The sequence below is a fragment of the Artemia franciscana genome, unplaced genomic scaffold (genome assembly GCF_032884065.1).
Source record: "Artemia franciscana unplaced genomic scaffold, ASM3288406v1 Scaffold_838, whole genome shotgun sequence".
NCBI lineage: Eukaryota > Metazoa > Arthropoda > Branchiopoda > Anostraca > Artemiidae > Artemia > Artemia franciscana.
Window position 1 is genome coordinate 1 of NW_027068367.1, and position 21,498 is coordinate 21,498.

At 34.3% G+C, this 21,498-nt stretch overlaps 1 protein-coding gene across 1 annotated transcript; it reads right to left on the reverse strand.

Annotated features, from left to right (window-relative positions):
- Positions 1-2,499: 2,499 nt before the first annotated feature.
- Positions 2,500-20,100, reverse strand: LOC136043692 (fragile X messenger ribonucleoprotein 1 homolog B-like). Its single transcript, XM_065728585.1, has 4 exons — positions 19,995-20,100; positions 14,211-14,263; positions 5,131-5,314; positions 2,500-2,712 (listed from the first exon to the last, which is right to left on the reverse strand). The coding sequence occupies exons 1-4, from the start codon at positions 20,076-20,078 to the stop codon at positions 2,515-2,517; spliced, it is 519 nt and encodes a 172-aa protein (XP_065584657.1). The 5' UTR covers positions 20,079-20,100; the 3' UTR covers positions 2,500-2,514.
- Between the last annotated feature and the right edge of the window lie 1,398 nt (positions 20,101-21,498).

Here is a 21,498-nt window from a genome sequence, read left to right on the forward strand (position 1 = left end):
AATCCATTTATCAACGACCCACTAATTCATTCTACCTCTATCAGATAATGGCATCAAGTCACATAAACAGGTAGAAAACCATTTTAAAACTTTTTTTAAAATAATGTTTAAAGAATTATTAAAAGAATAATTAAAGAAGAGATATATTTATGTTTTGTTAAAAGTTATTGAAAGGATTTAAATGATTGTCTTAATTATAACATAAATATTTATTGCTTGATGTGTCTTTGTTTCTTTACGTCTCCTGGGACGTATAAAATAACATAGAAAGTAGATTTTAGTTCTCACGATTTATCGACACTATTTATTGAAGTCTGTGAAAAAACAACTTGATATATATCGAAATCCTCGATATAAATTTTTTTTTTTTTTTCACTCGTGAGATTCGATACATCGAGGTTCCTTTGTATATATTGAGCATGGAAAATGTTTAGGCTAAAGAATATACTTTTTTCGTATTTTTAAAACTTATATCTTTTCCATCGTTTCACATGTTAAGTTTAGTCTTTAGACACAGAGCAAGAAATCATTGGCTAGTGTATACAGTAAAAAAAACTTTGAAAGAGTAAAACTTTAATGGACTGTCCGAAAACAGAAAATAAAACTTTTTCAGCGAAAATAGGGTATTTCAAGACCGTCTTTAGGAACATGTCATCATTTTTCTTGAAGAAATAAATTCTTCTAAGGACACACCACTAAAAAAATTACGGTGAGTTGATAACTACACAGTTAAAAAAATTGATGGCAAAGAAAACAGATCGAATTGTTGCTCCTGCAAAGATTTTATTTGCAAATCCAATTGCTGCAACACTATGTTGCTGACACAACACAAATAGTGAAGTTCAGTCTGTTTATTGCCATCACACGTCAGATAAAACTGATTTAAGCTTAGATCGTTAAAAAGGTTAAATATTAAATGATGGAAAGCTTAACTTTTTGAGAAATTTCACAGTTACATGGAACAAAAGATTTTGCTTCTGATAATCTCGAAATAACAAAAATAATTTTCACACAATCTTAGTAAAAATATTTAAGATCCGTGTATTTATACTTAAAAGTGATAAATAAACTTAAGAAGAGTGGACATATAACTTAGTGTAGCTCTCACAACAATTTTGCATGCAGGACTTTTGTATCCAGGGGAATTTAATACATTTACATAGAACAAAACCTCTATGCTTCTGATATTCCCTAAGAAACCAAAATAATTTCGACACAATACCAATAAACATACTTATGGTGAGGTCATTATACTTTCTATATCACTTTTTACACAACGACAGTTCATCATAAAGCCATTAAACTTTTATCATATTGTGATTCGAAGAAGATATTCCACGATTTACTTTTAGATATATTAAAATTAAACTATGCTACATTTGTACTTTCTTCCATATGTCCACTGTTTTTGAAAGAAGGCAGCAAGGTTAGAGCAGTGGTTCCCACCCGATTTTAGACCTTGCTCCACCTAGAGATTTCAAAAATCCAGATACCCCCCTCATGATATTCAAAATTTTAGTTGTATTCAAATGAACGAAGGCCATTAACTTTGAATCTAATCAAAAATATTTTCTGAATATAACATTTTTTATGCAATGTATGACGTATTGTAATACTATCATATATCATTTTTGCTCTTTAATTGCACTTGAATGTGACACCACACAGGACATTTTTTTTCTTTTTTTAATTAAGACTAAAGTATTGTAGGCCAAAGGGTGAAGGTCCTGTCTATGACCCACCAAAATATTACCATGACCACCAATAGTCCTGTCAGTCAAAATAAAAACAAAGTGAATTATTTTTTGTTTGTATAATTACATTTCATAATCTTTAAGGACTCTTCACCATATCTACATCCTGAGACCACACTTGCTATACCTGATGTTCGAAAAAAAAAAGAAAAAGAATCAAGTAAGAAAAATAAAAAAACAAAAGTAGATATTTCAGGAAAGGCTTTAATTTAGACTACCTCACAGGTCAAAAACAAGGGAATGAAAAAAACTATATAGAAAAGACAGATTAACCTTTGAAGTGCTGTTCCATTTGCTACAATTTACTTCGAAAATTAGTTTTTTCTTATATATATATATACTTGCTTCATCTTTTCCTTCCACTTAATTTTTTCTTCGTTTTCTTAGTTTTTTTTTATGAACGCCATACATAGCCCGTATGATTTCTGGATATATTTATGGCTTTAGGCTGATAATCAGTTTTTTTTTTTTTTTCACTTCTTGAAAATCAGCCTTGTTTGATTTTAATTAACGTATAATTCTTCGTTTTTGTCAGTCTTCATCATAAATTTCGCAATTAAAAATATATATTAAATTTTGAAAAAATTTCATCAGTTATTATTCCTTCTTGAAGGGCACTTTCTCTTTTAATAATAATTAGAATTTGTGCAAATATATAGAATGCATAGACATCCAAGCCCTTTTTGGGTTATACCACCTTGCAGAATATTGATCATTCACTAATGTTATGAGAAAAAATAAGGATGGTAACAAAAAATACTTACAAATCTCTCGAGTCCACGGGGACTGGAATTTCAAATTTATAAAAATCATCCTTTGTTAAAGCGGGGTTGGGATTTGGTAGACGGATTTCATCCACATGTACAAATTGGATAGCACTTTTCATTTCCAAGCCACTTTCCAGTTTAATATGCTTAAAGTGTTTCACACTAAACCATTCACCATCGATGAAGATCTCCTGCAAATAAAAAAGGGAGATATTTACAAACATATGTAATTCTATTTCGCAAAAATTAAAAGATATCCTATAGACGTGTTACATAGACTTGGGGGGGTCCAAAGAGGGCTTGGGTTCCACTAAAGCAGATTTTCCGCTGTAAATTTCGTTTATAGCTTCAGCTTTGACGAGCTCCTAGAAAAAACTAACTTCCCTTCCTTAGAACTAATGGTGTATTTATTTGAAGGCATAATGAAACTATTTGACCTTTAGACTATTTTTAACAATATGACTAAATCAAAATTCTAATCGAAAGTCTTTGGAAAGAAGGCAGGTAAAGAGGGCATGAAAGAGAAACTTGTAGCCTTCTAACCACTTTAAAAAATACCCCTTAACATCTCCTGAAACTTTCAACTTAATACCCCTCAGCTGTTCTTAAAATTTTGATCTATCTTTTGACAAACTGGATGCACCTAGTGCCTTTTGATTTAGTTTAAGATACCCCTCAAAATTCTCCAAAAATCTTAGGATCTTAAAAAGCTCTCCTACTATCTTAGAATATTCACGCATTAAAAAAAGAAACATCTGGGTAGGTCAGAAGTCTAAGAAAATTCGTTAAAACCCTTAACTTTGGGTTTTGCAAATGATATATATATATATATATATATATATATATATATATATATATATATATATATATTACAGACCGCGACATCGGGACACAAATGACGACCGGGACACCGGCACATAGGGAATATAAATGACGACACTCAAAGAGAAAGCGACCGGGACAAAAGGAATGTTCGATTAGCAATCACCATCAACAAAGCACCGGGACACAAATGACGACCGGGACACAGGGAGTATAAATGACGACCAGGACATAAGTAAAAAAAAACTAAAAAAAGGTAAAAACTACAAAAAAACTAAAAAGAAAAAAAAACTAAAAACTAATAAAAAAACTAAAAAAGCTAAAAAACTAAAAAAAAACTAAAAAAGAAAAAAAAATAAAAAAGGAAAAAAATGAAAAATAAAGGAGAAAAACAAAACTAAAAAAACGAATGTATATACAGACCGGAACACCGGGATACAAATGACGACCGAGACACAGGGAATATAAATGACGACCGGGACACAGGGACACAACTACAACGGGGACGCCGGGGGGCACAGGGGGATATAAATGACGACCGGGACACCGGGACACAAGGAATATAAATGACGCCTGGGACACTCAAAGAGAAATCACAGACTGGGACACTGGGACACAAATGACGACCGGGACACAGGGACACAACTACAAAGGGGACGCCGGGGGCACAGGGGGATATATAAATGACGACAGCGACACAGGGAATGGTCGATTAGCAATCACCATCAACAAAGCTCAAGGGCAATCATTACAATCATGAGGTATAGATCTGAATACGGAAACCTAACAATCTATTTATATGCACTGACAATGGGACAGCAAAGAATGTTGTATATTCGCAAGTTTTACGTAGTTAAAAACATATATATATATATATATATATATATATATATATATATATATATATATATATATATATATATATATATATATATATATATATTCACAGGTGGGACATAGGGACACAACTACAATGGCGCGTAACTAATATGGCGCGTAACGACTTACGCGCGCGGAGGGGCTTGGGGGGGAAGGCGCGAAGCGCCCCCACCAACTAGGTGTTGGGGTGGCGCGAAGCGCCACCCCAACAGCTAGTAAATATATATATATATATATATATATATATATATATATATATATATATATATATATATATATATATATATTCAGGCATTCAGGCAATATATTCATAAATATTCAGGTAAATTTTTATCTTAGGATATTCACGCATAAAAAAAAGCATCTGGGTAGGTCAGAAGTCTGAGAAAACTCGTTAAGACACTTAATTTTGGCTTTTGCAAATTATATATGTATATATATATATATATATATATATATATATATATATATATATATATATATATATATATATATATATATATATATATATATATATGTATATATATATATATATATATATATATATATATATATATATATATATATATATATATATGTATATATATATATATATATATATATATATATATATATATATATATATATATATCATGTCGAAAGAACTTGACCTTCACGTCAGACATAATTCATTGCAAAAAAAAAGTCAACATTTAGTTAAAGTCAAAAATAAATAGTTAAAAATAAAAACAAGTGCACCTTAACATTTCACTAAAAACACATCAAAAATTGCTTGGATATTTATTATTTAGTGCAACTCCTTTCCAGTCAAGTGGGGCACCTCGTAACTTGGTTAGCCAACCACACCCGAAGGGGGTTGAAGGGGATAAATTAAAAAAAAAAAAAATTCTATATATTAACCAACTTACCTCAATGGTAGCACGCCGCCATTCAATTGACTCTGGGTAATCACTCCTACATTTAGCTTCAATTTCCTGTCCTTTGGCATATGAAGGCACATTAACAGTGGGGCCTTCGAGAGGAGGTAGGCGCGCCTCTGCGAATGGATAATTCTTTGTTTCGAAATCCTTTTGCCCGCCCATTACAGCCAACCTGATGAGAACAGTAAAAATTTAAGAATACACATACTAAAGCAATGAATCCATCAAAGTTACAGTTCAAGGTAAAAACAGAAGATAAGGAATAAGCCAAGTTTTAGCACAGCTATAAGGAAGCACTAACCAAGATCATCTATCTTCATTACTAATGAAATTGAAGAGGGTATTCCTCAAGGAAACATAATGGACAAAATAAAAACCAGATGAAAATTAAAATACCTCCCTGTTAAGATGGAGTAGAAAAAAAGGGAATGGGCTAATGTAAAAAAAAAAAGTAAGGCATTATAGCTGAGCTCTTCTTTAATGAAAAAATTATTATCTGAAAAGAGATGATGCACTAAATTCCCCTCCCTTGTGGTACTCGCTCCTACAGATATTACGCGACTTGCCTGAATAAATCAACCAAAGTCAAATGCTATCCAATAAACGATATTTGAACCCAATGTTGAGACCCTATGACTTCACAACACCTCATCTTTAGCTGCAACAGTATTGCCAAGTCAGCAAATAAAACAAGAAACACTTTAGCAAGGGTAAAAATAAAGCCTCACACAAGTGAACTACTTAACATCAAGCTACCAGGAAATGAAGAAACAATATTATTCCGGTAGATTATTTGTTTATTAAGCCGGAATGATATAGTTTAGCATCATTGATTTTAACCTGAAACCTCCTTCAGTCCCGTTAATTATAACTATAATTGGAAAGAAGAATAAGAATATTTGATGCAAATAGAACAGCGACTTTTTTTTATGAAGCCGAAAATAGTTTTTTTTTTTTTTTACTCCAACTGCTGTTTTTCTGAAGAAGACGAGACATGGTTACGAAATTAAATTCCAGCAAAGCAATATGACATGACAAAGTTTGCTTAGGACTCTGAAAGAAGTCCATAAAGCATTAGTAATGCAGCATTAAAAATACCTCACGATTGGCAAGATATACAAACCATCCACATCCACAATATTCCCATCCACAATGGTGGCATAATGACAGTAGCTCTCTAAGTCTAAGAGAGAATACTTAGCAACACCGTCTCTACGTATCTTAACGACAATAAATTGGTTTCAGTACCAAGCACTCAATTGCAACTGATCTTAAAGTTACTGTAGTGAATAAACATAGTGTGTTCAATATATAGGTATAGCCGCATCACTGAGCACCTAGGTGGCACCAGCGTATATTTTTACTAAAATTCTTTACCAAAGCTTTTAACACTTACCATTCTACATTTACCGGTTAGATATATAATGAAATATTTGGGAAGTAGCTGGTCAAATCAGATTTTTATTTTGTGCTGTATGTGAGAAGGCAATAATAAGATTTATAATTATAAAAGATTATTATACAATAAAAGATTGGTTTGAAAAGAAGGAACAGATTGATGTTAAATTAAAGTTAAGACATTTTTCTTGAGAAAAGGAACATTGAATGAGGTTGGTTGTTGTGGCAATGGCACACATAGATCATTTCCTTTTAATTTTTTTTCATCTGAAAATAATCGCCAATTTTGTTGTTTATATTTTCAGTTTGTGCACTAACCATGGTCACTAGGAGCTTTAGAGTTAATAAATATCACATTAAGAGCCAGATTTGACTTTGTATCACTCATAGGTCAGATTTTTTTGGCACTCTAATTTATAATTTCTTACCAACAAGTTTATAGATAATAAAAACAACTCTAAGCATTAAAATGACATAATAAATTTATTCAATACTGATCAATCATTAAAAAAAAAAAAAAAAAAAAAAAAAAAAAAAAAAAAAAAAAAAAAAGATTACTTTAAAGTGAAAAAAGTGTGTATCAATCTGAATTGCAGTGATCAACTGTTTCTAAAAATTCTAATTAGCAAAAGATTTGCCCGCATATGACATCCTAAATTATAGTGTCCTTGGGCAATGGCCCCAATTTTCCTCATTGTAAATATAGCTGGGACCATATGATTTGAATAAAAACTATTTAGCTTTAAGCAATTACACAGGGGCTCAAGCCAGAAAGGTACAAGTCACAAATACATATACCAATGATGACAAGGGAAGCAGTTTTTGTAGCATTGCTAAATGGACCTTGTCAAGGAGCCACCAAAAACTATTTTAACCTATGATCTAGCTTAGTTGTTGATGGCTTTCATTGGGGGGAGGTTACAATTAAAATACTTTTCAGAAATGTTAGTCAAATTTTGCAGAACTAGTTTTGTGGAAATTACAAAGTGGAAAATATGCAAATTATTTTTCATAAAGCATAAGAGACAATTGGTTGAAACACAATCATTCAAATCTTGCAACTTCCTTTGATTAAATTACTTACTTTCATGACTAAATAAACATTTTATATACCATGTCCCTGAACTCAGTCTGAGTTTAGTATATGCTATGCTCAATATAATTCGCCTGACTTAAGGTTTTTCCTGTCAGCCTGCCAGCCATGAAAATCATAAAATTTATAATTCAGTCACATAAAGCTTTCCAAAAATACATTAATCTTGAGAACATAATTGGAAAATATTTATATTGTATCATCTATATCATGATTATGTTATTTGAATTACATGATTTACAGTGCTTAATTGGGGTGGTGGAAAAGAGGCAAATGATTCCTTCACTTTCTCATGAAAAAACTTAGATATTACCTATAGGCCTAAGGTTTTATGCTCCTTGTGATACTCCATTCTGATATATTGTACATCAAAATAAATCTCTACATCTCAAGAAGATTATCTCTTTATTCCTCCAATATAAAAGCTTTAGAGATCCCTTTTACCCCTTGCTCAAAGAGAATGAGTAACTTATATGAGTGAAAATTGGCACTAGTGATGAAAAAAAGACTATCAGCATCATCTAGCGTTGGGCTACACTTGTTTTGTTTTTTTAGCGTAATAATGAGAATAATTAATTTAACTAGTGTAATAGGAAAAAATTAGGGTGGCAACAAGCATCTGATATCAACCCCTTACAGAAGAATAATTACAAAGCTTGAAAAAATACTAAGTGTTGTCACATGCTAGATGGCCTTGATAGTTTATTTTGTTTTGTAGACACTAGCAACAGCTTTTACTCTTTAAGTTACCCATACTCTTTGCCCTTGCTTTTGTTCTATATAAGGCTTAAATTTTGAAGCATACAACAATACTGGAAGTTTTTTAAAAACGCTGAAGTCTGAATTGTGAACCAAGCCAATCAAGCAGAAAGACCCAATAAAGGAAAAATATGGCATAAATAAGCCTAGATAAGGCCCCCACTTAGTTTATTGTTCCATAATCTAGAACAGACTCTAACAAATAATATGAGCCTAAAACTCAAACATTTACATAAAGCTAAGAGCTCAAGAGCTAACACAAAAACAAGAGCTAAGAGCTCATATGGCACTTGTGACGAGACAAGAAGAGCTAAGAGCCAAGAGCTCATATGGTATGAGCTCTAACAAAATTCTAAGAGTCAATAGATTGATTTAAAAGGAAAATCAGAGGCTTAATGCCGGTCAGGATTTAAAATATGAGCTCTGAGTCACAATGACCTTCTAAATATCAAAATTCATTAAGATCTGATCACCCACTCGTAAGTTATAAATACCTCATTTTTTCTAGTTTTTCCTCTCCCTTTAGCCCCTCAGATGGTCAAATATAGGAAAACGAATTTATCAAGTCAATTAGTGCAGCTCCCTGACACACCTACTAGTTTTCATCGTCCTTGTAAGTCCAGAAGCACCAAACTCGCCAAATCACTGGACCCCTCCCCCCAACACCCCCAAAGAGAGCAAATCACGTATCAAGAACATTTGCTTATTCTATACACCAAGCTTCATCCCGGTTACTCTACACCAAGTGTTTTCCAAGATTTCCCTCTCCAGCTCCCCCCGATGTCAAAAGATCTGGTCGGGATTTGAAGTAAGAGGTCTGAGACATGAATTCCTTCTAAATATCAAATTTAATTAAGAACCAATCACCTGTTCATAAGATAAAAATACCCCAATTTTCACGTTTTCCAAGAATATCAGCTTCCCCTCCAACTCCCCCCAATGTCAGAGGATCTGGTCGGAATTTAAAATCAGAGCTTTAAAGAACAAGATCCTTCTAAATATCAATTTGATTGAAATCTGGTCACCCTTTCGTAAGTTACAAATACCTCATTTTTCCAAATTACCCCCCCCCCCTAACTCCACCAAAGAGAGCAGATCCGGTCTGGTTATGTCAATCATGTATCTTGGACAGGTTGTTATTATTCCCATCCTCCGCCCAATGACACTGGATTCGGTTTAGATTTAAAATGAGAGATCTGAGTTACGAAGTCCTTCTAAATATGAAGTTTCATGAAGAATCGATCACTCCTTCGTGAGTTAAAAATACATCATTTTTTCTACTTTTTCAGAATTAAAAACATCCCCCCCCCACCCAATGGAGCGGATCCGTTCCAATTATGCAAATAACGTATCTAATAATTCTGCTTATTTTTCCCACCAAGTTTCATCCCGATCCCTCCAATGTAAGTGTTTTCTATGATTTTTGGTTCCCCCCTCCAATGTCACCAGATCCGATCGGCATTTAAAATAAGAGCTTTGAGACACGATATCCTTCTAAATATCAAATTTCATTGAGATCCGATCACCCGTTCCTAAGTTAAAAATACCTCATTTTTCTAACTTTTCAGAATTAAAAACTACCCCAAACTGAGCGAATCCGTCCCGGTTATGTCAATCATGTATCTAGGACTTGTGCTTATTTTTCCCACCAAGTTTCATCCCGATCTCTAAGTGTTTTCCAAAATTTTCGGTTTCCCCTTCCCAACTCCACCCCAATGTCACCAGATCCGGTCGGGATTTGAAAAAACAGCTCTGAGAAAAGATATCCTTTCAAACATCAAATTTCATTGAGATCTGATCAACCATTCGTAAGTTAAAAATACTTAATTTTTTCTATTATTTCCGAATTAACGGGCCCCCCACTCCCCCCAGATGGTCTAATCGGGAAAATGAATACTTCTAATTTAATCTGGTCCGGTCCCTAATACGCCTGCCAAATTTCATCGTCCTAGCTTACCTGGAAGTGCCTAAAGTACCAAAACTGGGACCAACAGACCAACAGATTTTGCGATTGCTATATTTCACTTGGTTAATACCCAAGTTCCATAATTAGTACAATTTGTTCCAACTCCTTTGGGTGATTTTTTTTTTTTTATTCCTCATTTATCAATATGAAAAGTAATTTTTGAGTTAACAAGGAAGATTTTATAAGTAAACCAAGCTATAGTATTTCTCTTCCATGATATAAAAAGTCAAAATTTTGAATTCCTATAAACCAAAATGCTATGCAAAAAACATTCATATGCCCAGGAAAGGCATAAAACTACACTGTCATATCAAAATCTAAGACTATATGCATCATACCCTGGCTGATTTTTTATAGAATGACCCAAAAGCATATTCTACTCAAGCATTTAAAATATTATAACTAGTGGTGAATTGGAATCATGGAAATTGTGATTTTCAAAGGATCAGGATTGTACCCAAAATGGAGTAAATTTTCCTATTATTGAATTGATTGCACTGCGTATTTCAGCATTTTGTAAACTATGCCTTTCTTTATGGCCAAATAAAGTTATTACTCATAACTCTCTGAGACCCAATAATCTAATGTGTAAGATGTGCATACAGCAATGTACATGATGCATTATGCCTAATTATTTATTCAATTAGACTTAGGCCTTCCCACACCGGTTGGCGACAATGCCTCTCTATGATGACCTCTTCAGCATCTTCGGCCAAAGATCATCATAAGTTCTTGAGAGCACTGCCTCTTTTTCTAGGCATCATCCAAGTGCAGCCATCTGTCATCTGTGCCATCGAACTCCTGGAGGAGTCAAACACCAAACATCATCAGGAAGGCAATTACTGCCCATTCTAACCATGTTTCCCCAAAATTGCCACTGATTGCTGATGATTCTATCAATAAAGAGTGGTTGCTTAGTCTTCTCTCTGAAGAATGAGTTGGTAATTTTGTCCATCCAGTCAATTTTGATATTCTGTTGAAGACAATTTCAGAGCATTGGATTCTTTTCTCTAGCTGTTTGGTCACCACCCAGCTTTCAGAACAATACAATAGCAATGAAAGGACATTACTCTTAAAGAGCCTCAATTTCAGCTTCAAAGAAAATGTGACACCTCTTCAAATGTTTCTCAACTTATCAAATGCACTTCCTGCACATGCAATATGTATGGCTCATGCCTAATTAGAAACTACCACTATTACTACTAACAACTCACCTCAGTTGTTAGTAAGTCATTTTAGAAGAAAAGACAAAAAACAGTAAATTTTGCATCAACCAAGTCTTGCCAAATTGTATACTACTACTAACAACTCACCACATAACCGAGCCACTTGAGGCCAACACAGCTACGCACACTCCTCCATCCTAACCTATTCAAAAACTCCCTCTATAAGCCCTCCCAGAACGTGCCCATTCCCTTAAATCTTTCTGTATAACATCCTTCCACCCCAACTGCAGACAACTCGCTTTCTGTTTAGTCTTAAATGATTGGCTGAGAAGGACAATTATAGGCAATCTGACATTGTTCATCTGCAGAATGGGCCCCTGCAATCTCAAATCTCCTCTCATTAGTCCTAGAAAACAGGATTGAAGCACACTTTTTGAACACGCTTTGAATTTGTTCTGATATAAATACAAAATCAATAACTACAGCCAGGCATGAACACACGATTTTTACATTGGATAGATCAAAGCTTCAAAAGCTGACGAAGCCACTTGCCTAAGCATCCACTTCCCCTTTGTATCTCCCTCATTAACTAATAATAAGCCAAATAATAAGCCAATAGACACAAAATTTTGGATGTTGTTATAACCAACAGATGTTGGTTTTCTGTCATTTACTTGGATTTCTTAATTAAGCTATACAAGTTATGTCAGAACCACCCAATCAATTCTAATCAAGTTTATAATGGACAAGATAGGGTGATTCCCCAAATGCCAAATTACTTTAAGGTAAAAGTAAGCACTATCAAGCAATCATTTACGTATTTTCAACTGACCCATTTCATTTGAAGGCAGTAAATCAAGTAATACTGGATATTTGACTACTCAGCTGTGGAGAGTACTCAGCTGTTGAAAGAGACAACATAATGCTGAATTTCACAGTGAAAATGATTCAAGAATCAAACAATTTGTGGTAATAAACTGTAGTAAGGAGCGACCCAGCTCAATAGTAAACAAAACTCTAAAAAACGGAATTTAAATACTAAGAGATACATCAAAAGAATTGGATTTGTATGCTGATTTTAAATATATAAGTTTCATCAAATTTAGTCTTACTTATCAAAAGTTACAAGCCAGAGAAATTTTGGCTTATTTTGGAAAATAGGGGGAAAACTCCTACAAGTCATAGAATCTTAACGAAAATCACACCATCACATTCAGCGTATATGAGAACTCTATTGTAATAGTTTTAAGCTCCTATCTACAAAAATGTGGAACTTCGCATTTTTGCCAGAACACCAATCACGGGTGCGCGTTTAATTTTATTTTTCAGGGGTCATTGTATTGACCAAGTGGTCCTAGAATGTCAAAAGAGAGCTCATTCTAACGGAAACGAAAAGTTCTAATGCCCTTTTTGCGTGACCCAAAAAATTGGAGGGCACCTAGGCCCCCTCCTATGCTCATTTTTTTTACCAAAGTCAAAGGATCAAAATTTTGGGATAGCCATTTTATTCAGCATAGTCGAAAACCATAATAACTATGTCTTTGGGGATAACTTACTCCCCCAGAGTACCCAGGGGAGGGGCTGAAAATTACAAACTTTGACCAGTGTTTACATACAGTAATGGTTATTGGGGAGTGTACAGACGTTTTCAGGGGGATTTTTTTAGTTTGGTGGGGGTCAGGGTGAAGGGAGGGGGCTATGTGGGAGGATTTTTCCTTAGCGGAATAATGGGGGAAGAGAAATTCAATGAAGGGGGTGCAAGATTTTCTACTATTATTAAAAAAAAAAAATGAAAAAATAAATATGAAAAAGTTTTTTTCAACTGAAAGCAAGGAGTAGCATTAAAACTTAAAAGGAAGAGAGATTATTACGCGTATGAGGGGTTTTTCTCCTCCTAAATACTTTGCTCTTTACGCTAAAGTATTTTTAATAATTTCAACTATTTATTTTATGGCCTTTCTGATTTAGGAGTCATTCTTAAAGAATTGGGACAAAATTTAAGCTTTAGTCTTAAGAGTGAGATATTAACGAGGGGAGAAACTCCCTCATATGCATAAAAAAAAAATATACAAATATAGAAGTTCGTTATGTAAGTTAATTCTAAAGTTATGTATATTTTTTTACTAATAAAAACGTTCATTAAAAAGTAAAAGTTCTAGTTGCTTTTTCAAGTAACCGAAAAATTGGAGGTCAACTAGGCCTCCTCCCCCACCCCTTTTTTCTCAATATCGTCTGATCAATACAAAGAGAAAGCCACTTAGCCAAAAAAGAATTAATATTCAAATTTCATTTTAATAATTTATGTGTGGAGAGCCAGAATCAAACATGCATTAATTCAAAAACTTCCTGATACGCCAGCTAAATTTCATCATCCTAGCTTATCTGGAAGTGCCAAAACTAGCAAAACCAGGACAGACAGACCAACAGAAATTGTAATTTCTATATGTCACTTGGTAAATACCAAGTGCCATAATATTGATTCAATCTCCAAACAAACCTAATTTAATGAAATAACCTAAATATAACATAAATATCTCCTAAAATACTACATGTCTCCTAAGGAGATATATAGTTAAAAATATCTAAACTGAAGTTAGATAAAACTAACTAATGTCCTAGGGAGATATTTGTGAACTAAAAATCCCTAATATAACCTAATAAACTAAATACTGAAAGCAATACTTACATATTTTCAAATGTAACTACAATTGCTGTATCAGTAACATCTGTTAAGATAGCCTAAAAAATAAAGAACAATTGAAAAGCAAAATTTAACACAGGTCAAATAATTTTTTTTCAAAATTACACCCCTCCTACTCAGGATTAATTAGATCAGGATAGTTTGTTTTATCTTGTGTATATGTAAATGACATACCCTTAACTATCAAAAATGTCATTAACACAAAGCTTTTTAGATTCAATGAAAAACTGCAGTTACATTGAATTGATGGAATACCATCTATGACTAGAAATTATTAACTTTTGAAACTGCCATTGGACAGAGAAAAAATGGTGCAGTACATTAATGTTTTCTGAAAACCCAATAAGCAAATGGCTAACTAGTGTGTCAATGAACGGATGGAACATGGAAAGAATTAAAAATTTAAGCTATGTCTAAGCTAGTAAATTAGAAAAAAAATGAGACTTCTTTCTATTCATTTGATACTTGTGATTTATCATTCTGCAAAAAAAAAAAAAAAAAAAAAAAAAAATCAGAAGAGCACTAGACTTGGTTTAGAATAATATATTACATACTACTTGTTAAAATGCAAAAAAAAATAGACAATGTTGGTTAAAAAATACCGAATTTTAATAAAATATAAAACTATATGAAATGAACCACTGAGTAAGTTTATTTCTCCTTTTTAAGGTTGGAATTGTGTTAAAGCTAAAAAAGAGACAGAGAGAATATTTTATTTCATTTTAGATGGGATATTCATATGAGAAATTAATGCAAGACTAAGAAAGAGAGTAGACATGAGCTAAGAGCTCATATGGCACTTGTGAAGAGGCAAGATGAGCTAAGAGCCAAGAGATCATATGGAATGAGCTCTAGCAAAATTCTATGAATCAATAGATTAATTTAAAAGAAAAATAAAAGGCTTAACGCTGGTCAGGATTTAAAATAAGAGCTCTGAGTCATGATGTCCTTCTATATATCAAAATTCATTAAGATCCAATCACCCACTTATATGTTATAAATACCTAATTTTTTTCTAATTTTTCCTCACCCTTTAGCCCCCCAGATGGTCGAATCTGGGAAAACGACTTTATCAAGTCAATTTTTGCAGCTCCCTGACACGCCGACCAATTTTCATTGTCCTAGCACGTCCAGAAGCACCAAACTCCCCAAATCACTAGACCCGCCCCCCAACTCCCCCAAAGAGAGCGAATCCAGTACGATTCCGTCAATCACGTACCAAGGACATTTGCTTATTCTATCCACCAAGTTTCATCCCAATTCCTCCACTCCAAGTATTTTCCAAGATTTCCCCCTACAACTCCCCTCAATGTCAAAAGATCTGGTCAGGATTTGAACTAAGAGCTCTGAGACATAAATCCTTTCTACAAATCAAGTTTCCATAAGATCTGATCACCTGTTTGTAAAATAAAAATACCCCAATTGTCATGTTTTCCAAGAATTCCGGTTTCCCCCTCCAACTCCCCCAATGTCAAATGTTCTGGTCGGAATGTAAAATTAAAGCTTTAAAGTGCAAAACCCTTCTAAATATCAAATTTCATTAAGATCTGGTCACCCTTTCGTAAGTTATAAATACCTCAATTTTCAAAATCACCCCCCCCCAACTCCACCAAAGAGAGAAGATCTGGTCTGATTATGTCATTCAGGTTTTTATTCTTCCCATCCAGTTTCATCCTGATCTCATCCCTTTAAGTATTTTGTAAGATTTCTGGGTCCCCTAAACTGCCCCCCTCCCAATTACGCAGGACCAGGTTGAGATTTAAAATAAGAGATCTGAGTCAAAAGGTCCTTCTAAATATGAAGTTTCATGAAGATCCAATCACTCCTTCTTAAGTTTCTTAAGTTAAAAATACATCATTTTTTCTAATTTTTCAGAATTAACTCCCCCCCCCCCCAAATAGAGCAGATCCGTTCTAATTAAGCAAATCACATACCTAAAACTTCTGCTTATTTTTCCCACCAAGTTTCATCCCAATCCCTCCAATATAATTGTTTTCCATGATTTTGGGTTTCTCTGCCCCATACCCCCCCCCCCAATATCAACAGATCCAGTCAGGACTTAAACCAAGAGCTTTGAGACACAATATCCTTCTAAATATCAAATTTCATTGAGATCTGATCACCTGTCCCTAAGTTAAAAATACCTTATTTTTTCCAATTTTTTAGAATAGCCCCTCCCCCCCCAAGTATCTAGGACTTGTGCTTATATTTCCCACCAAGTTTCATCCTGAACCCTCCACTTTAAGTGTTTTCCAAGTTTTAGGTTTCCCCCTCCCAACTCCCCCCATGTCACCAGATCCAGTTGGGATTTGAAATAAGAGCTCTGGGACACAATATCCTTCTAAATATCAAATTTCATTGAAATCTGATAACCGATTTGTAAGTTAAAAATACCTCATTTTTTCTAATTTTTCAGAATTAACCCCCTCCCCCTCCAACTACCCCAAAGAGAGCGGATCCGTTCTAGTTATGCCAATCATGTATCTAGGACTTGTGCTAATTTTCCCCACCAAGTTTCATCCTGATCCCTCCACTCTAAGTGTTTTCCAAGTTTAAGGTTTCCCCCTCCTAACTCTCCCCCCCCCCAATGTCACCAGATCAGTTCGGGATTTAAAACATGAGCTCTGAAACATGATATCCTTATAAATATCAAATTTCTTTGAGATCCAATCACCCGTTTGTAACTTAAAAATACCTCACTTTTTCAAATTTTTCATAATTAACCCCCCCCCCCCCCAACTACTCCAAAGAGAGCAGATCCGTTCCGGTTATGTCAATCATGTATCTAAGACTTGTGCTTATTTTTCCCACCAAGTTTCATCCTGATCCCTCCTCTCTAGGTGTTCTCCAAGTTTTAGGTTTCCCCCTCCCAACTCCCCCCTAATGTCACCCAATCTGTTTGGGATTTAAAATAAAAGCTCTGAGACATGACATCCTTCTAAATATCAAATTTAATTGAGATCCAATCACCCATTTGTAAGTTAAAAATACTTCATTTTTTCTAATTTTTCAGAATTACCCTCCACCCCAACTACTCCAAAGAGAATGGATCTGTTCCAGTTATGTCAATCATGTATTTAGGACTTGTGCTTATTTTTCCCACCAAGTTTCATCCCAATCCCTCCACTCAAGTGTTTTCCAAGATCTTAGGTTTCCCCCTCCCAACCCCCCAATGTCACCAGATATGTTTGGGATTTAAAATAAGAGCTCTGAGACACAATATCCCTCTATATATTAAATTTCTTTGAGATCTGAACACCCATTTGTAAGTTAAAAATACCTCATTTTTTGAATTTTTCTGAATTAACAACCCCCCCCCCACAACTACCCCAAATAGAGCAGATCCGTTCAGGTTATGTCAATCATGTATCTAGGACTAGTGCTTATTTTTCTCACCAAGTTTCATCCCAACCCCTCCACTCTAAGTGTTTTCCAAGTTTTAGGTTTCCCCCTCCCAACTCCCCCCATGTCACCAGATCCAGTTGGGATTTGAAATAACAGCTCTGAGACACAATATCCTTCCAAACATCAAATTTCATTGAGATCTGATCAACTGTTTGTAAGTTCAAAATACTTCAATTTTTCTATTTTTTCTAAACTAATGCCCCCCCCCCCTCCAGACTTCAAACTTCATAGCCTTTCATTTGATCAAGATCTGGAAATGGTGCCCTCTGAGTAATCAAAACTCTTAGCTGCTTCCATCTTGCCTCTTTTTCACTGCTTATAAATTTTTAGTTCAGCCACTGGGCCTATTAGAATAGAGTTCTTTACTTCAGTTTGATGCTCCTTGAACAAATATGTGTAAAACAGCAGATCATGGCATCAACCTAATACAAAAAAGGTCTGCATTGCATATACTTCTGCCAGATCTCTCCTTGAACAAATATGTGTAAAACAGCAGATCATGGCATCAACCTAATACAAAAAAGGTCTGCATTGCATATACTTCTGCCAGATCTATGCTATTACCTTAAATCACAGCTTGGAGCAATATAAGGATTTTCCATACTTGTGATGCTCCAGTGATAAAAAAAATTGTTTGTTGTAGATTGTGGCTGTTGATATAGACTCTGCAGCTTCCCAACTGTAAAGGAACTCCTGGCAAAGCCATTCCTTATCAAGGTGGGACTTGAAAGTGTCAGTTGAAGTTGCAGAAACTGTTTCCTCAGACAATTGATTCCACAGACTGATGTCTATGCATGGAATGCTACATGGGGAGCTTCATTGAATGTTCTTTTGTACCAGAATGCAATGGCTGTGCAAAGAGACTGGAAGGGTGTTTATAGAAAGGATTTTTTTTTTTTTGGTAAAAATAATGTCACCCCTTTTCCTTTGGTATGTCAGTGTTGACAGCTTCAAATGATGTAGTCTTTCTTTGTATGGAAATTTATTCAGGCTGCTAACCATCTTGGTGGCATGATCCTGGACATCCTCAGGCAACTTCTTATCTTGTTTGAATCTTGTGATGGTATCAATCTTCTTTGTTATTCAATAAAAAAAAAAAAAATTCTACTGAAAGTAAGAAGCACCATTAAAATGAACTGAAAATGTTGCCTTCTTCAATACTTTAAAGATAACTTTTCAGTACTTTCAAAAACAGGTTATAATACTAATTAAATGATCCTTATGTTTCAGGAATGTTTGTTTGTTTATTTTCTTGTGATTTTTCAAATAATTCAAGGAAATCCATTCACCTTCTATTTAAAACTTTTCTCACCCCATGACTTTACCCTTGACAATTCTATCCTTGCTGCAAATTCCCCCAGAAAATTTCTTACCAACAATTCTACTGGAAAAACACTCCTTAACACACTTTCACTTGAAGAAACAATTGTTTATTAATTTAACTTCTAATTGTTTTGAAGGTCATGGCAGAATCTTACCTATGGATAAATTTTCCCTGGAAACCACCCCCTGCCCTCCCTCCTCAATGGAAAGTTGCTACTGCTGAGTTTTGCCCCTAGAAAATCCCCCAGCATAAAAATACCCAAGAAAATTTCTAGCCTATTGAATATTTCCATGGAAAATTTGTCCCCAGCCCTAGAAACAGTAAATGCTTAATTACATCACAAGCTATCTAAACTGGAAACTATACTGCAAAGCAAAGCAAAAATATGAACAGCAAAATATTTACCTCGCCTAGGCCTGCTAATTTCATTTGTTGACCTGTTCCTTTCTGAACAATAGCCATTAGATATATTGACTGCCTCAATGAGGTGAAGAAACTGTGTTTCAAATCTCATAACCTTGTTTAATCCTGACTGAAATGATTTAAAGTTTGGAAAACATATCAAACAGGCCTATGGAAAAATTAAAGGCATACAACTTCAAATCCTACTCAAATTAGTGGATCTGTGTTTCTAAAATCCTACAGTCAATGAAAGGCAGCTGAGGGTAAAATCAAAGCAAATTGGAGAAAAATCACATTCTTCCCCATAAAATCTGAAAACAGCCTTCTATGCATATGTAATCCTCTGAGCCTCAGAAAGAGAGAAGAGGTAGCCTAGAGACAGAATGTTGAAAACACCTCAGCAAAATTTTGGTTCTTATTCATTCCTGATAATTTATTCATTCTAATAAATTGTTTTTGCTCCAAGGTAACAAAAGACCTTCTATCTATAGTTTTGCCAGCAACTTAGCCATATTTTATATGAGCTTAGAAACTCAGCAAATTACAATGGAATGTTATCTTTAGCCTTCCTTATACATGGGTTGAGAAATATACTGCAAGGAGCTTACTTTCAGAAACCACTAAAAATTTCAAAGTACCTCATAATATGCTCCATTAACTGATTTTACTTCTACACATAGATGCTTCATTAAGAATTCACCAATAAAATCAAGTTTTTCCATGTCGCTTTTTAGTTCTTCCTTTCTTTTATGAAGACGAGCCTGAAGACGAGAAACTTGAAATCCCTAAAATGTCTAATATTTATGCAATAAAACCTAGCAAGTGTCGGGAAAGTAAGACTGTCTGGTCAGAATTACAAATTCTACACAACAGAATCCAATATTTTTTTAAAGGAATCTTGGTAATTATATGACATAGCCCCTACTTAGGTTTCTTCTGATATGTTTCTCTGACGCTGAATCCTAATGAAATATACCTAAGTATAATAAATATACCGATTTTTCGGCGTTTTCGCAGTTTTTAAGGCATTTTTCAGTAGCTTTTTTAATTTTCTTAGGAATTTTTAATATTGTGTTTAAAGAAATTCTTAGCGTTTTTCACAATATTTATAAGGCCTGAATTCTCTCTCTTTCATCGTTACCTAGTTATATAATATCTTGTCCGAGTGTTTAGGTAGTGTTTATACAGAGGCTTCTTAGATCTACAATATTCGCCTTACGACGTGACTTTGCAAAAACTAGCGGAGGTTTCTAGATCGTGCGATTTACGCTTAACTCAGCAAGCGGTAGACTAGAAAATATTAGTGCAGGACTATTCATAAGATTGAGAGTTTTGAATCCGTGTTCAAATACCAAATATCCTTTAATACTGAATGTATATAATAATAACAAAGAAAAGAAAAAAAGATCCATTGTAGCTGAGTGCAAAAGCACTCATATTCCTTTGAAAGCTTTGACTACCTTGTAATTATCACGTATAAAAATGAGCTTGTTCACGCGATGTGGAGCTAAAATCAAAAGTTTGGCAGTGACTATAAACCCTACACCACTGAAAACTCTTTCTGCTGCTACACTTGTCGCCGGCAACGATAAAACTTTTCGGGATAAACCTGCCATCCATGGTAGCTGAGCACGATACCTTTTCCAGAACGTATTGTCGGATTGAGTGTCTCTATCAAGTCAGAATTCTTGGCTCTTCTGGCTTGAGCTGCCAAGCTCAGGTACAAATCTACCTAAAATACAATTCTCATATCATTTAATTTTCAACAAGCTTTTAGACGTCTCGAAACTAAGTAATATTTTCTTGTTCCTTTAAAAGACTGTGAAACATACTCTTTTATGCCTTTTTAACAAATGGCCTTTTTATGCCTTTTTAACAAGCAAGAAAATTTTAAAATCAACACCAAACGCCTCCTCGCATGCAAGCTTCAGAAGAAGTTTATGCCAAGAGTCAAAACTTTGTTGAGCTGCACAAGAATAAATCATATCTTCACCTTTGTGCAGTAACTATCTGTCTTTGACTGAAAATTCTTTTATTCCATACTTAATTTTCTTAATTATTCTTTTTTTTTACAATTCTTTCAACTTCACCAATGGAAAAAAAATACATGGACATACTAAAATTTACCCTTAACAAAGTCTG